Source organism: Enhydra lutris, unplaced genomic scaffold (assembly GCF_002288905.1).
Source record: "Enhydra lutris kenyoni isolate GAN:26980312 unplaced genomic scaffold, ASM228890v2 scaffoldscaffold7, whole genome shotgun sequence".
In the NCBI taxonomy this organism is placed as follows: Eukaryota; Metazoa; Chordata; class Mammalia; order Carnivora; family Mustelidae; genus Enhydra; species Enhydra lutris.
Window position 1 is genome coordinate 46,328,429 of NW_019154091.1, and position 18,287 is coordinate 46,346,715.

At 37.6% G+C, this 18,287-nt stretch overlaps 1 protein-coding gene across 1 annotated transcript in view; it reads left to right on the forward strand.

Moving 5' to 3' along the window:
- The window catches only part of LOC111142110 (phosphodiesterase 3A), a 320,975-nt gene that overhangs the window by 253,211 nt on the left and 49,477 nt on the right, over positions 1-18,287 (forward strand). The window contains 3 exon segments of the mRNA XM_022495077.1: positions 8,200-8,457; positions 10,377-10,531; positions 16,133-16,248. Of these exon segments, the coding sequence (XP_022350785.1) occupies positions 8,200-8,457; positions 10,377-10,531; positions 16,133-16,248 (529 nt within the window).

Genomic DNA, 18,287 nt, shown 5'->3' on the forward strand with positions numbered 1-18,287 from the left:
AAGTTAGTAAATGAAGTACTTTGCAGACTTGTGTTGAGCAAATGTAACCTGCCACTATGATTATGATGGTTGCTATTATTATTCCATGGTAAAAGACATAACTGCTCTATGTCTTAAATTTATCCATTACTTATAGTTGGTCCAGGATTACATATCTTCATGTATGTTGGATGTTTTCATAATTTTTATATTTTTTTGATTATAAAGAATAATAATACATATTTGCTTTTTTGATGATATATTTTTCCCCACCAGTGAATAATGATGTATTTTTTTCAAGTAACTATTTGTAGATCTACCCAAATCTTTTAAAAAACTATATACCACCTCATTGTTATACTACAACTTTATTTGTATCATTTTTTTCTATCAATGTGCATATAGGCTGCATTCTCTGGTTGTTATTAGAGAGATATTGTATCACTTTATGCCTTTGTCCTCGTATTTTTACATATTTGCAATTTTTCTTTAGATGTCTGTCAACCTTGTTTTCCTGGATCATAAAATATATACATTTAAGTGACAAATTGATAGATTCAGCAAAATGCCCTTCCACAAACACTGGGTTTTGACTCACTGTTCACTTGCCCAAACTATAACTAATACTCGGTGCTCTCAATCCTTTGTTATTTTGTCACTTCGATGAGTAAAAGTTTTCATTATGTTAATTTGCATTTTAAATATTAGGCAGACAAGTAAATTCATACATTTGATTATTTACATTGTGTTTGGGTTATTTGGTTATTCCTTTTACCAAAATTTGTCTTTTATTGATTTTTTTTTTAGAAGCTCTTCATTTGGATATGTTTTGTCTTCTCTGTGTGGCAAATACTTTTTCATTGCTTTTTCTGTTTGTTTATGGTATATTTGCTTACATAGAAACTTACGTCTTTAGATCTGTCAAACTGTCATATATTTCATTGACAGTTTATGAATTCATATTTTTTAAAATTTTATTTTATTTTTTTAGTGTTCCAAGATTCATTGTTTATGCACAATACCCAGTGCTCCATGCAATATGTGCCCTCCTTATACCCACCACCAGGGTCATCCTTCCCCCCGAACCCCTCCCCTCCAAAACTCTCAGTTTGTTTCTCGGAGTCCACAATCTTTCATGTTTCATCTCCCCCTCCGATTCTCCCCAACTCACTTCTCCTCTCCTTCCCCTAATGTCCCTCACATTATTCCTTATGTGCCACAAGTAAGTGAAACCATATAATAATTGACTTTCTCTGCTTGACTTATTTTGCTCAGCATAATCTCGTCCAGTCCTGTCCATGTTGATACAAAAGTTGGGTAGTCATTCTTTCTGATGGAGGCATAATATTCCATGGTATATATAAACCATATCTTCTTTTTTCTTTTAAAGATTTTTATTTATTTATGTGAGAGAGGCATCGCAAGTAGGCAGAGAGGAAGGTAGAAAGAGAGGGAACACTGGGCTAAGCAGGGAGCCCACTTCGGGCTCAATCCCAGGCCCCGAGATCATGACCTGAGCTGAAGGTAGAGGCTTAACCCACTGAGCCACCCACACGCCCCTGAACCATATCTTCTTTATCCATTTGTCTGTTAAAGGGCATCTTGGCTCTTTCCACAGTTTGGCAATTGTGGCCATTGCTACTATGAACATTGGGGTTTATATAGCCCTTCTTTTCACTGTATCTATATCTTTGGAGTAAATACCCAGTAGTGCAATTGCAGGGTCATAGGGAAGCTCTATTTTTAGTTTCTTAAGGAATCCCCACACTGTTTTCCAAAGTGGCTGCACCAACTCGCATTCCCACCAACAGTGTAAGAGGGTTCCCCTTTCTCCACAACCTTTCCAACATTTGTTGTTTCTTATCTTGTTAATTGTGGCCATTCTAACTGGTATAAGGTGGTATCTCAATGTGGTTTTGATGTGAATCTCCCTGATGGCTAATGATGATGAACATTTTTTCATGTGTCTGTTAGCCATTTTTATGTCTTCTTTGGAGAAGTGTGTGTTCATGTCTTCTGCCCATTTTTGGACATAATTACTGTTTTTTGGTGTTGAGTATGAGGAGTTCTTTATAGAACTTGGATATCAGCCCTCTTTCTGTAGTGTCATTTGTGAATATCTTCTCCCATTCCATGGGGTTGCCTCTTTTTTTTGTTGACTGTTTGCTTTGCTTGCAGGAGCTTTTGATCTTGATGAAATCCCAAAAGTTCATTTTCGCTTTCATTTCCTTTGCCTTTGGGGACATGTCTTGATGGAAGTTGTTGTGGCCACTGTCGAAGAGGTTACTGACTATGTTCTCCTCTAGGATTTTGAAAGATTCCGCCTCAAGTTGAGGTTTTTTATCCATTTCGAGTTTATCTTTGTGTATGGTATGAGAGAATGGTCAAGTTTCATTCTTCTATACATAGCTGTCCAACTTTCCCAGCACCATTTATTGAAGAGACTGTCTTTTTTTCCCTGAATATTTTTTCCTTCTTTGTCGAAAATTATTTGACCAGAGTTGCGAGTCCATATCTGGGCTCTCTACTCTGTTCCACTGGTCTATATGTCTGTTTTTGTGCCAGCACCATGCTGTCTTGGTGATCACAGCTTTGTAGTAAAGCTTGAAATCAGGCAATGTGATGCCGCCAGCTTTGTTTTTCTTTTTCAACATTTCTTTAGGAATTCGGGGTCTTTTCTGGTTCCATACAAATTTTAGGATTGTTTGTTCTAGCTCTTTGAAAAATGCCGGTGGAATTTTGATCGGGATGGCATTGAAAGTATAAATTGCTCTAGGCGGTATAGACATTTTAACTTAATGTTTATTAAGTTAAACAATGTTTATTCTTCCTATCCATGAGCATGTAATGCTCTTCCATCTTTTTGTGTCTTCTTCAATTTCTTTCATGAGTGTTCTGTAGTTCCTCAAGTACAGATCCTTTACCTCTTTGGTTAGGTTTACTCCAAGGTATCTTATGGTTCTTGGTGCTATAGTAAGTGGAATTGATTCTCTGATTTCCCTTTGTGTATTTTCATTGTTAGTGTATAAGAAAGCAACTGATTTCTGTACATTGATTTTGTATCCTGCCACATTACTGAATTGCTGTATGAGTTCTAGTAGTTTGGGGATGGAGTCTTTTGAGTTTTCCGTATAAAGTATCATGCCATCTGCGAAGAGAGAGTTTGACTTCTTCTTTGCCAATTTGAATACATTTTATTCTTTTTGTTGTCTGATTGCTGTTGCTAGGACTTCTAGTACTATGTTGAACAACAGTGGTGAGAGTGGGTATCCTTGTTTTGTTCCTGCTCTCAAAGGGAAGGGTGTCAGCTTTTTCCCATTGAGAATGATATTCGCTGTGGGTTTTTCATAGATAGATTTTATGAAGTTAAGGAATATTCCCTCTATCCCTATACTTTGAATTGTTTTAATCAGGAACGGATGCTGTATTTTGTCAAATGCTTTTTCTGCATCAATTGAGAGGACCATGTGGTTCTTCTCTCTTCTCTTACTGATTTGTTCTTTCACATTGATTGATTTGGGAATGTTGAACCACATTTGTATCCCAGGGATAAATCCTGCCTGGTTATGGTGGATAATCTTTTTAATATACCATTGAATCCTATTAGCTAGGATCTTGTTGAGAATCTTGGCATTCATATTCATCAGGGATATTGGTCTAAAATTCTCCTTTTTTGATGGGGTCTTTGCCTGGTTTGGGGATCAGGGTAATGCTGGCTTCATAGAAAGAGTCTGCAAGTTTTCCTTCTGTTTCTATTTTTTGAAACAGCTTCAAGAGAATAGGTATTATTTCTTCTTTGGATATTTGGTAGAATTCCCCCCAGGGAATCTGTCAGGTCCTGGACTCTTGTCTTTTTTTTTTTTTTTTTCCCCTGGACTCTTGTCTTTTGGGAGGTTTTTGATCACTGCTTCAATCTCATTACTAGATATTGGTCTATTCAGGTTGTCAGTTTCTTCCTGTTTCAGTCTTGGAAGTTCATAGGTTTCTAGGAATGCTTCCATTTCTTCTAGGTTGCTTAACTTATTGGCATATAGCTGTTGGTAATAATTTCTAATGATTGTTTCTATTTCTTTGGTGTTAGTCATGACATCTCCCATTTCATTCATGATTTTATTAATTTGGGTCCTCTCTCTTTTCTTTTGGATTAGTTTGGCCACCAGTGGTTTATCAATCTTATTAATTCTTTCAAAGAACAAGTTTCTAGTTTCGTTGATGTGTTGTCCTGTATCTCTAGTTTCTATCTCATTGATTTCTGCTCTAATCTTAATTATTTCCCTTCTTATGGTTGGGGTTCACTTAGTTTGTTGTTGTTTTTCCAGTTCTTTAAGGTGTAAAGAGATTTGGTGTTTGTGGGATTTTTCAGTTTTTTTGAGTAAGGCTTAGATGGCTATGTATTTCTCCCTTAGGACTGCCTTTGCCATATCCCATAGGTTTTGGACTGATGTGTCTTCATTCTCATTGGTTTCCATGAATTGTTTAAGTTCTTCTTTGATTTCCTGGTTGATCCAAACATTCTTGAACAGGATGGTCTTTAGCTTCAAAGTGTTTGAATTCCTTCTAAACTTTTTCTTGTGGTTGAGTTCCAGTTTCAAAGCACTGTGGTCTGAGAACATGCAGGGAATAATCTCAATCTTTTGGAATCAGTTGAGTCCTGATTTCTGACCCAGTATGTGGTCTGTTCTGGAGAGAGTTCCGTGTGTGCTTGAGAAGAATGAGTATTCTGTTGTTTTAGGGTGGAATGTTCTGTATATATCTATGAGGTCCATCTGGTCCAATGTGTCATTCAAAGCTCTTGTTTCTTTATTGATTTTCTGCTTAGATGATCTATCTCTGAGAGTGGCATGTTAAAATCTGCTACAATTAATGTGTTCATATCAGTATGACTCTTTATTTTGCTTAACAGTTGGCTTATGTAGTTGGCTGCCCCCATATTGGGGGCATAAATATTTACAATTGTTAGATCCTCTTGGTGGATAGACCTTTAAGAATTATGCAGTGTCCTTCTGTATCTCTGACTACAGTCTTTAGTTTAAAATCTAATTTAGCTGATAAGAGAATCACTATCCCAGCTTTCTTTTGAGGCCCATTGGCATGAAAGATGGTTCTCCATCCCTTCACTTTCAGTCTGCGTGTATCTTTAGGTTCCAGATGTGACTCTTATAGACAGTTTATGGAAGGGTCCTGTTGTTTATCCAGTCTACAACCCTGTGCCATTTTATGGGAACATTTAGGCCGTTCACTTTGAGAGTGATTATTGAAAGATAAGTTTTTATTGACATTGTGTTGCCTGAGAAGTCCTTGTTTCTATAGATTGTCTCTGCAAATTTCTGTTCTATGTCACTCTTAGGTTCTTTCTTCTTTTATAGAATCCCTCTTAATATTTATTGTAGTGCCAGCTTGGTGGTCACATACTCTTTTAAACCTTGTCGGTCTTGGAAGCTCTTTATCTCTCCATCCATTATGAATGACAGCCTTGGTGGATAAAATATTCTTGGCTGCATGTTCTTCTCATTTAGTGCCCTGAATACGTCTTGCCAGCCCTTTCTGGCTTGCCAGGTTTCTGTGGACAGGTCTGACGTTACTCTGATGGACCTTCCTCTGTACATAAGGAATCTCTTTCCCCTAGCTGCCCTTATGACCACTTGTCTAAAATTATGATTTGTGAATTTCACAATTAAGTGTCTGAAGGTCTTTCTAGATTTGTTGATCTTGGGGCGTATCCTTTCTGCCTCTAGGATATGAACACTTGTTCCATTCCCCAGACTAGGGAAATTTTTTCCAGGATTTGTTCAACTATATCTTCTAGTCTTCTCTTTTTCTCTGCCCCCTCAGAGATCCCAATAATTCTGATGTTGGAACATTTCATGGCATCATTTATTTCACTAATTCTGTTTTCATGGCTTCTAAGGTGTTTGTTCCAGACCTCTTCCTGATCCTTATTTTCTATCAGTCTGTCTTCTAGATCACTAATTTGATCTTCTGCCTCGGTTACCCTAACTGTTAGAGTATTTAGATTAGATTGGATCTCACTGATAGCATTTTTTAGTACTTCCAGATCAGCCCTCACTTCTACCCTTAGAGATTCTATGTTGCCCCTAGTGGTCTTCTTCAACCTACCCATTGCCTGGGTAATTGTTACCCTGAATTCCCTTTCCAACATACTGTTTATGTCCATATCCAAGAGTTCTGTGGCAGAGAGCACAGTCTCTGAATTTTTCCTCTGTTGGGTGTTTCTCCTCCTAGTCATTTTTGTGAGAGGTGGTTGAGGGGATATATAGCTGAATATGTCAACCACGATCTAGGCAAGGTGCTCCCTTTCAAATGTATACAGCATTGCATTTGGTCCTTCCAGCAAGTCCATGAAGTACTGTTGGTGTTATTTTCTCAGGAAAAAGAAGACGAAGAACTAGGCATGGGAAAATCAAGTAGTCACCGGGATCTGTTTGAGAGAATCTTCCTGAGAAAGTGAGGAGACTCTCAAGCTCGAATTCACATTATTTTTTAACATTCCAGCATTATAACTTAAACCCTGCTCTTTTCTTTTAATAAACTTATAATCATATATGTTTAAATTTTCATCTCTCCGAAGTTTATCTTTAAGTCTGTTGTGAGAAAATGACTAAATTTTTCTTCCAAATACATAGCCAAACTTTTAACAGTCTTTTATTGAAAAACTCCAGAATTACAATTTTTATACCATTATCAGTATTGAGCACTTAAAGTTGCCAGCACAATATTGAGTGCTTTACGTTTATTATCCCTGTTCTTAGAATTACCTTCTGAAACTGGTGCTATGACTGTATCCACTTTATAGATGCAGAAATCACAGCACGGGATCTTAGTGACTTGCCGGAGATCATGCAGCTGGAAAGTGGTAGGGTTAGGAGTCAGAATTTAGACGTAAGTAGCCTAGCTCCAGAATTTGCACCCTGATTGCTGACTGCATTGTGGAGTTATGTGGGTTCCTTGTACCTCTTCCTGTGGCAACTTCCAGTATTCGTGGTCTTCTGTATGCTGTCTTGAAGCTTCATCTATCTTCTTGGCCTTGACTCTGCCCATACTCTTCCTTGCTGTCATGCCTTCCTGCTGGCATTCTGGCCCAAGCCGTAGACTGGGGAACAATCCTGTCCTCTTTGTTTTGTGCTTTCCTTTCTTCAGCAAAGAGAGTGTAAGGACTCTCAGTCTGATAGGCATTTTAGAAAATATGATAGAGGTGCCACAGAATACCAGAACTAAAATTACTGTTTTTACCAACAACAAGAAGAGGGATAACATGTGAATCTGATCACAAGCCAAAGGCTTTTGGGGCCTATCTGTAATATTAATTAAGTAACTACCATAGGGGCACCTGGGTGCCTCAGTCAGTTAAGCATCTGCCTTTGGCTCAAGTAATGATATTAGGGTCCTGGGACCAAGCCCCACATTGGGCTCCCTGCTCAGCAGGGAGTCTGCTTCTCCCTCTCCTTCTGCCCCTTTCCTCTTCATGTGTGTGTGATCTCTCTCTCTCTCTCAGGTGAATAAATAAAATCTTAAAAAAAAAAATACCATATACCAGGCTTAACTGTCACATTAAAATATTAACTAAAATTAAAAGTTTGTGGTATACTAATGTTATTTTTAGAATGAAATTTCTAAATAACATGCATTAAAATATTGAGCTCTTTATAAGGAATGGCTGATAGGAAGTTTTTTCCAATTCCCTGAAACTTCTTGCTTTTTTTTTTTTTTTTTTTTTAAGATTTATTTATTTTAGAATGAGGGAGGGGGAGAGTGTGAGGGGTGGGAGGAGCAGAGGGAGAGGGGGAGAGAAGCTCAAGCAGACTCCCTGCTGAGCACAGAGCCAAATGCAGGGCTGGATCCCAGAACCCTGAGATCACAACCTGAGCTGAAACCAAGAGTCGGAAGCTTAACTGACTGAGCTGCCCAGGCACCCCAACTTTTTGCCTTTTAAAAGCTAGTGTTTATCTTTTTAATTTCTTCAAATATGCCCCACCCCTCCCAAAGTTACAACATTAAAAACATGCTGTGACTGCCAAAATGGCAAAAGCCATGGCAAATTTTGGCAAAATTTGAAACAGAAATGAGATTTGAATGTCCTTTACTGCAACTTGAAAGAGTCAGTCAGCCCATTTTTTTTTTTGGAAAAAGCCCCCTTTTAGTGTGTGCACCTTCAGCTTCAAGCCTTTTCTCACTTGAGTGTTAATCTGTTTGGTGTCTCAGTCCTCAGGAACCAGTATTACTGTGGATATTGCCGTGATGGGGGAGGCTCACGGCCTCATTACCGACCTCCTGGCAGACCCTTCACTGCCCCCCAACGTGTGCACGTCCTTGAGGGCAGTGAGCAACCTGCTCAGCACCCAGCTCACCTTCCAGGCGATTCACAAGCCCCGCATGAATCCTGCTGTTTCCTTCAGTGACAACTATACCTGTTCTGATTCTGAGGAAAGCTCTGAAAAAGACAAGCTGGCTATTCCCAAGGTAAGTGTGAATAACCTATCCCTAGAAAGGTTAAACGTCTTGTTTTGCCTTCTAGGTCTGTTTCTTGTCATCCCCAGATCCAGATTCATGTCAGTGACTCAGTGGAGATGTGTTGATTGGGGACATCAAAGTAATAAAAATTTAAACATAAAGACTTGTGTCCTGATACCTTATAGGTTTCTATAAATGAAAGTTTTACCTTTTTTTTTTTTTGTTTAAATTCAGACTCTGAAGACGTTTTTACTTCCATATGCCAGACTCTGTTTTGTGAGACAGGGATGTAGCCATGAGGGGTGGAGACAGGCAAAAGTCCCTGCTCCCTCTCATGTGGTTCTATTTAAAATCCCTCGCCCTCGAAAACCCCGAGATCGGCTGCTCATGATTTCTTTGTGTGATACTGTTCACAGTACCCTCCTGGGTTTCCCAAATCCAAGAAGTTTTGAACTCAAACAGTTTTAATTGATTTTGGATGACTTCAAGTAAAAGATGGCCTAGTGATTTGTAAATCCCTTCTTTTTATGTGTAAGATGTAAGAGTATTACAAATGTAAGCTGTAGGAAATGGGATCCTACAACCAACTTAGACCTTGCGTTAGTTGAAAATGGGTTATTTTAAAGACTGAAAAAATCAGAATTTAAGTCCTTTCCAGCATGTCTCGCATGGTTATGTATTTGGTAAACAGGCATCTGTCCTTTCAAGCTGGTGGTCAGTCAGGAACACCCATGACTTAGTTTTTGTGAGTCTCTTGTCTCAGGAATGTGTGTTTCACACAATTTGGTCAATTAGGTATTTACATAATTTTCTTGGAACATCTTCTCTGGGGAAGCTTCTATGGCTAAGCATGATGTGACAGTCAAGGAATAGAGATTAACTGATTCCTTTCAGTATCAGAATAGACATGAAGTTAGTGAGATTTTTAGGCATCAGTCTTGGTATTTACAAGGCTTGACCTTTTCTCTTCCTATTGAATTACCTTCAAAGATGCATATTCAGATCTTTAAGAAATATGGGAAACTAGTCTCTGAGCTATTCTTGAATCTCAAGGTGCTATATACCTCTCAAAAGCTTTTGTTACCTTCAGGAGACCAGGATTCATCTTTGAAAAGAATGGCTCAATGATTGGTCTACTTGGGGTAACTAGTAACAAATAAAAATGGGTCAAGCTTCTACCTATTAGTACTATATTGTTGTAGTTGTATTAGAAGACTACCTTCCTTTTAATTTTTAAGTTGAAGACCCTCTTCAGAGTGCTGGTACTCATCCTGGTAAGCTCAGACTCTTGCCTCCCTGCCACTGATGCCACATACCCTGTTTAGGATATCACAGGAGAAGAAGTAGTCATGAGAGGGTTGCAGGTCAACTGACAGACTCTTCTGTTGGTACTGATGGTATTACCTTATGCCTGATGTCGAAGTCATGCTAGTCCCAAGAAAAGTGGTGCGTTTTTTGAGTTATGCTCTTACCTTCAGCTCCTGGCTTTTGTTAAGTCAAGAAATTAAAATGAAATTAATAAACACTTTGGCGTGGAGACTGTTTTGCTAGAAGGTAAAAATTAATCCATGCCCCAAACAAATGACTTTTGAGAAAAAGGCTTTTGCCCATAATAACTAATAGAATATATGATAAGTGTGTATATCCTATTACACTGAGGTAACTGTAAAGTTTTCCCAAAGGTAAATGACTCTCATTCCTATAATTCCACATTACAATCATCATTTAAATGAAGATCCCGAAACGTTAATTTTATAATATTCATTCTTTTATTGAATTCCTGAGCACCCAGTTTTTAGATAGGTAACATTCAGCCACTGTAGTTTAATAAAGTCACTTCCAATTAAAAACCCAATTTCTCCCATTGTATTATATAGAAGTCAGTGATCAAAAATATGCTTGGTAATAAAATCACTCCTTCTTTCTAGCGCCTGAGAAGGAGTTTGCCTCCTGGTTTGTTGAGACGAGTTTCGTCGACTTGGACAACTACCACCTCAGCCACAGGCCTCCCCACTTTGGAGCCTGCGCCTGTACGGAGGGACCGGAGTGCTAGCATCAAACTGCAGGAAGCATCTCCATCAAGGTTAGGCAATGCTCCTGTTGGTTTCACATCTCTTAGAGAAGTTATGTAAATAAATTCCTTTATAAAGGAATTACATACATAAATCCCTTTTTAAAGGAATTATATATATAAATTTTATAAAGGGATTTATGTATATAAATTTATGTGTATAAATTTACAATTCCTTTGTATATGTATATAAATTTGTATATGTATATAAATTTAAAATTCCTTTATAAAGGGATTTATGTATATAAATTGTAAATTTATATACATAAATTTACATTTATATACATTTATGTATATAAATCCCTTTATAAAGGAATTGTAAATTACAGAGGAAAGATGGCCCAACAATTTATGTTTGGCTGGAGGCCAGCTTTGAAAATGAATGCAAAGGACTGTACAGATTAACATCAGATAATAGGCTTAAATTGTATTGCTTGGTCTTAAATATAAATGGGAACAGTGACTTGAGGTAATGCCTGCCAGTGTGACAGGATGGGAAGAGGTGAGCCAGCTCAGAGTAGTGGTAAGCTAGATTTTGCCTAGACTGAGAGTGATACTGAGATTCTGAAATTGGAAGCATCCAACCTGACATTTGCAAATTGTTGTTAGAGTTTCCCCAGCCCACCAGACCTGTTATCCTAGCATTATATGAAAGGCAAAAGATCAGATCAAAAAGTAGATCATTATCCTAAGAGCACCTGGATATGTTCAAACATTTGGTAATCTAAAGTTTATTTAGTCAGAGCACAAACTGGTGCTGCCAGAAACAGGAGGTGGGGGAGGGGGTGTGGAGTGTGCCAGATGGGTAAAGGGGATCAAAAGGTACAAACTTTCAGCTTTAAATAATTGTCATGGGGATATAACATCAGCATGGTAACTATAGTTAATAATATAAAAAAATAATAATAATATAGCATTATTACTATATTGTCACCATGCTGTATCACACATTTGAAAGTTGCTGAGAGTAATCTTAAAAGTCCCCATCACAAGAAAAAAAAATTTTTGTTAACTGTGGGGTGATGAATGCTAACTAGACTTATTTTGGTGATTACTTCATAATATGTACAAATATCGAATCACTCTATTGTACACCTGAAACTAACATATCAATTATATCTCATTTGAAAATAGAACAAACTTTATTTAGCATATTAATTACAATTTTACAAATTGATTTCAAAGCCAAAATTACCAAAGCTAAAGGAAAGGTAGTGTTAAGATCTAGAAAGAATTTTGAAGAAAACAACATTGTGTTTGTCCTTTTCTATTTAGAATAAAAAGAGCATGCTTTATATGAATTCAGTGATTTTGAGAACATTTCCCATATGATTTTAGGTTTTTGAAACATTTGCATCAGTTTTATTAATGACCCAATGACTGAAAAATAACCATATCTTTGTTGAACTCCATGATGGCAATATTACAAGTGGTTTTCTCCTGAACTTGGGCTTGAATAGAAATAAAGCACCATTTGAGATTGATTTAAACCCAAAGCATGAGTTTAATGACTGCTAACTTATCTTTGTCATTTAAAAATATGTATAACTGGTGTCTTCCATAATAACATTGATAGTCTAATGAACCTCTAGAATCAGAAGGAAACTCAAATGATTCTTTCTTTGACGTATCAGTGTAATTCCACTCCATCTGATTACCTGGGTTTTCATAAAACTTCAAATGCTACCACAGGAGAAGGTTACCTAATTTGTTTTGTGGACATTTCCTGAAGGTCAAATTATAAGTCCTTAGTGATGTTTTCCTCTAAAAATATTGGCTGTTGTCAGTGTCTACGGCAGTGAATACTTAGAGGTGATAGTGAATACTTGTTACATGTTTGTTCCTTAAGAAAATGAATTTTGTTCTCAGCATATATCTTTAGAGAGGCTGTTTTTACCAACACACCTTGCCAAGATTTCTGTCATAGAATAGTTAGTGCTCCATGATTTTCTTAAAATACAGTGACTCTGCCAAAAAATCCATTTGTGCATAAATGTCTCCTTTCTGTAATGGTTTGTTACTTCTGGTCAAATTTCACTTCTCATACTTTTTCTTCTTAGTTAAATGACATTAGGGACTGTAATAGAAATTATCATGAGGAGAATTTCAAGAACTTTTATGAGCTTAACTCCCAGGGATCCTGTCATCCTGCTTGATGAAATAAATACTCATAATCAAATATTTTCAAAATAGATAAGGAAGAGCATCTAACCCCACTCATTTTCTTTGTCCAAGAAATACAGCAGTCTTGCCTGAGTATACATTTTTCCCCTGTCTATTCCCTTATCTCACAGTCCTATAAATGTCCTAGTTATAAAATCTGAAAATGATGCAAATTTTCACCATTATGAAGAATAGAAATTCATTCTGAAGAGATTTGGAGGGAAATCCGTATGTAAGTGGCAATAGTACTACCATTAAATACAGCTGGTTTTGGTTGACCCTTAGTCATGGGGAAAACAGTGGAAAGGTAGCCACAGATTATCTCCAGCCCTGAGTGTAAACCAAAGTTAAAACCTCCACTTAGGAGACTGATTGGTAACACTATTGATTGATTTCAAAACTGATTAGAGGTTTAGCTCTTGTAGTTTTTTTCCCCTTCAACCCTTTTGTTTCTTCCTTTCCTCCTGTGTATCTTTCTGTTGAGGACTTTGAGGACTGCAGTGATCAAAAGAACAAGAGTGGGAAGTGAAAATTAGGCACAGCCCTCAGCTTACATGTCCTTTAGTATTTAGCTGGCTGATTGACTCCTGGGTAGTTTTAACTACAGCCACGTAGAAAGGACACTAGACTAAGGATCAGAAGGACTTGGCCCTGCCACTCAGATATGTATGTCCTGAGAAGCAGGTCCTTGTCTGAGCCTCCGTACCCACTGCAGGGAATCCTTAGGAGAAGGGAACTGTGGCACAGTGGAGAGGTAGAAGCATTAGGTAGAAGCATACTGGTGGGTGCTTCAAAAAAAAAAAAAAGAAATGGGCTTGAGATAAATCAAAAAGTCTGAAATAAATCATAATCTAGTCATTCCAACTCAGCTTTGGAACTGAGCCCTTTCTCTATATAATAGGCAGAAAGGAAGCTGTAAACTTGGTTGAAAAACAAACATCAACAACCAAAAACTTAGGGGATCTGGTAAGACTTTTCAGACATAGGATGAAGTTGTTACCAGTAGAACTAAGATTATCGTATCTACTTTTGTGGAAGGGGATTGAGATCTTCCACGGCAGACATATAGAAAATTTTCCCTTTTTCAGAATGAGGTGACCAAGTAAAGGTTTCCCTAAGCTACTTTAGGCTATAAACCCGAATTATTACACACATATTCATGAGATCTAAACGGGAATCCAAAAGGTGAGGGTCAATACAAAGCTGAAAACTGTTGCAATGTTCACAGAAAGCAATATATTCTAAAATGCCAGGAAGTTATAATGCACATATACATACACATAGACATGTATCTACATATACATAATACATTGTTATTGTTTTGTTAATATGTATTTTAATAAATTAATATTATATTAAGAAGGAATATATAATTCCCCCTGTATTTAAGGTACTCTATTGTATTTTATAAAACTTTTCAAAATTAACATATTTTAAATGTTTTTATTAAAAAAGGAATAGGCATTTTTCAGGCTAGGCTTCATAATAGAACTTTTTATGATATTAATAAATATATAAATGCAATAAAATGCAGTTAATATTTAAGATCTTTTAAAAGTCTACATAGAAAAGCAATACCTCCTCATTGTATTATGTACTAAGAAATTAACACTTCTAGGCCACACGTATATTGCAGAAAATTTTTTTCACAGTAGATCTTATAAGTCGTTCAATCCAGCAAAAGAAGTTAAAAGGGAACAGCACTGTAAGGAAACAGTGTAGTTATCTATCCAGATTCCAAGTTTTATTTGATTTCATTGTTTCCAAATCAGAAATGCCTAGAATGAGATTTCAAGAAGGATATGAAACAAATACTATTTGTTTTCTTCATTGTATTTGGTAATTGCTGGAGTTCATTCTGTATTTCAGATGTCTTTTTTATGATTTATTTTGTAAACTGTTAGTAGAGTAAGGAGAGAAGTTGAAGTTTTTAAGTACCTGAGTCAACAGTTGAAAAATATGAAAAGGAAAGAAGAGAAGAGAAGAAATGAGGTGTAACATATGTGTCAGAGTGTTAAATTGAACTCAACACAGTTATAGATCTGATTCATTTCTAAATTTACTAGTAATCAGAGGATATAGGCAATAGCAAAGCACATGCTCACCATTCCGCCCTTCAAGGGGGTATGAAACAGTGCAGCACCCTAAGAAAGTCCTTTTATTCCACATTAGCACATGTTCTAGCATGTATTTAACATACTGAATTCTAAGCAACACATGCAAAATGTTGCTTGAGCAGGGGAAACCATTTTGGTCCTGGAACATCTTTAAATTATTCTATTGATTCACATCTTACATGACAAATATCTACCACTCATGACTCCATAATTCCATCAATTTCAGGGTTACTTATAGTAAGCTGCACAGACAGACCAGGTACATACGTCCTGCTTATAGTGCCAGTATAAAACTGGCAGAGTGTCACATTGTCAGACTGGACTCACACAAATCGTAGAGTTTACCCAGTGCCAAATTTATTAATGTTTGAAAGCGCACAGGCGTTAACAAAACATAGACCAAACATTTTTCCCATGGAGCATTCCACGATTGTCAACATGGCTTCTTGAATTCTTTTCTCCCTCAAATTTCTGTAGATTCTGTTTTAGATTTAACGTAAGGTTTTGGGCAGTGCATATAGATAAATTTTTATTTGGAACACCTCCAAAAGTTATATGCCATTAATTACATGGGTGTATAACATTCTCCTCCCCAACCTCCTATAGATCCATTAATTCCAGATTTATGTACAATAATAACCAAGGATATCCTCATAAAAGCATTTCCTAGATGAAGACTCAGTGTCCATTACCTTTCTCCCAGTAAATAGTGTCTGTGTGTTTATCAGCAGGTCCATCGTTAGCAATATTTACAAGGTGATTTGGCTTATCATCCCTTCTTGGCAGGGTATCGCCACTAAAAGAAATTGTAGGCCAAAAGCCTATTGCTAACCTTTCTTTCATAAGAAAGTACTGCAAAGAATATCATCTTTGAATGATTTCATAAGCACTTAATTTTTGAATTTAGATACACCAAGAATAATAAATAGTAAAGAGTATAAAAGGAGCATCATGGCACTCATAACTAATGTAGGTTCCCTGCATCTTAACTAATACAATTGTCAAGGTTTAGAAGATCTAAGAGGAACATGATTACAGTAGTACAGTAAGAAGGGCCTGGTTCCTACTAACTGGATAAGTAGGAAAGTTCTTTCCACTTTTATCAACCCAGTATGTTTGATGCCTCAATGTTGTCTCCCTGCAGCAGAAACTGAGTTCAGATAATGTATTATTTCATTTGGAAGTAAAGTGGTCCTATCACTGAACCTAGACCATGACTCAGATTGGCAAGCCAATTATGGAAATGGTGACTGCATTCTAGCAAGATCTTTCCCGGTAATTGACGAATAATTTATTCATTTTTCTTTCTGCTCTGTCTTCATAGTGCTGTTAGTCCCGATTCTTGGAATAACCCAGTGATGATGACCCTCACCAAAAGCAGATCCTTCACTTCAACCTATGCTGTTTCTGCAGCTAACCATGTAAACTCAAAAAAGCCAAATCGACCAGGTTAGTACTCTGTTGGGAGAAGAGTTCATACTCACTGAGTGTGCAGTCATGGAGTTAACTCTTAAGTGGTGAAACAAGATTCTGAGGGTGAATACTCAGATGTGTTCGGTTTGACTGTTCTAAAGAGACAAAGCCTCAATAACCAATTAGTTCCTTAAATTTCCACTTTATGGGATGATACAGATTCTTTCAAGGTTGCCATGCTAGATATCCTGTCTTGAACTTACTGGATGAGTAGGAAATCGGTGTCACCATTGAGGATAATCTCTGGAAGCATCATCTTACAATGTAAAAGCTAGTGATGTACTTCCGAGATTTCAGTTTTATTTTTAGTGTTTACTAAAATTATTTTTCAGGAGTATGGTATTTATTGGCGTTCAAAGGAATGCTTCATTTACTTTAGGTTTTATAATTTTTTCAAAGAAACTCTTTATGTCATACACACACACACACACACACACACACACACACACACACACATACACACACATAAAGGAAAAGGTATTTAAATTTGGAGAAAATACAGTTCAGGATCTTTGAGAGCCCTTTGGAAGAGCCCACAAGTCAACAACCAAAAGACCCACCAGTACAGTGGGCAGGAGGTTTTCTTTCCCCTAAAGGCTGTTACAGAATGAAATTGTGGAGGTAATTTCTCCCATCCGGGATCTTGAGTCTGGCTACTGCATGGAGTTTTCTACCTCGGTGTCAGTGCCGCCCATATACCTCTATGCATCAGCTTCCCTCTTCCCTCCAGCATCCTTTATTCAACAAATATTTGTGAAGCAATCACTATCTCAGACCCTGAACTAGTTTTGGGAATATGGCAGTGATTAAGCCAGACCCACTTCCTCCTTTCACAGAATCCTCACTTACACTCTAGTGGGGAATGCAAACAGGTCGGCGGCCATTACCATAAAGTATGTTAAAGGCTGTGATGAGGAAGAGAGGAAAGACTTTTAAATAATGAAAGAGAAGAAAAGAAATACAAGATCCGGCACATTAAGAGAAAGCTTAAGGAACTTAAGATTTTAGGTGAGTGGCAAAATTGGCAAGCATAAAGGGAGATGGAAACAGATATGCAGGTGAGGCCCAGAGATCTATGACAAAAAGAGTTTAGCTATCAAGATGAAGAGCAGGGGCACCTGCGTGGCTAAGTGGGTTAAAGCCTCTGCCTTCGACTCAGGTCATGATCCCAGGGTCCTGGGCTCGAGACCCACACCAGTCTCTCTGCTCAGCAAGGAGCCTGCTTCCCTTCCTCTCTCTCTGCCTGCCTCTCTGCCTACTTGTTATCTCTGTCTGTCAAAAGAAAAAAAAAAAAAAAAAAAAAAAAAAAAAAAAAAAAAAAAAGATTAAGAGCAGTGAAGTTTCCGGTAGGAAAGTGAATGATTAAGATAAAGAATACTCCATTTAATCAGAATCTGTACTGACTCAAAACTGGAATATAGTTTTCATCAGATTCTGTTTCCAGATTGCCCCCTCCTAGAATCTCACTTGAGAGTCTGGGGTATTTATTATGACTTCTTCTTCTTGGAATGTTCTTTTTTTTTTTTTTTTCTTCTTCAAGATTTTATTTATTTATTTGACAGAGAGAGAGAGATCACAAGCAGGCAGAGAGGCAGGCAGAGAGGGGGGGAGGGGGAAGCAGGCTCACCGCCCAGCAGAGAGCCCGATGTGGGGCTCGATCCCAGGACCCTGAGATCATGACCTGAGCCGAAAGCAGAGGCCTTAACCCACTGAGCCACCCAGGTGCCCCTTCTTGGAATGTTCTGACTTGAAGTTTTCATCTCTGATCTCTGTAGAAAACTCTAAAGAGATTTCCAGTAGCTTCCTGCTTATGTTCTTAATCTTCTGCCTTTATAGCAGCTTAAGAATTTTCCAAATGGCTCTAGGGAAAAGGCACCCCCTTCTCACTTGGGCTGTTAGATATTCACGTTCTGGCTGCCATGGCGCAGTCCCAAACTCCAGTTTTCATGTCATTAGCCTCGTGACATTGCTAAGCATTCTGCTGACTTTCTTCCCTGAGAGCTGCATCCTTTGCC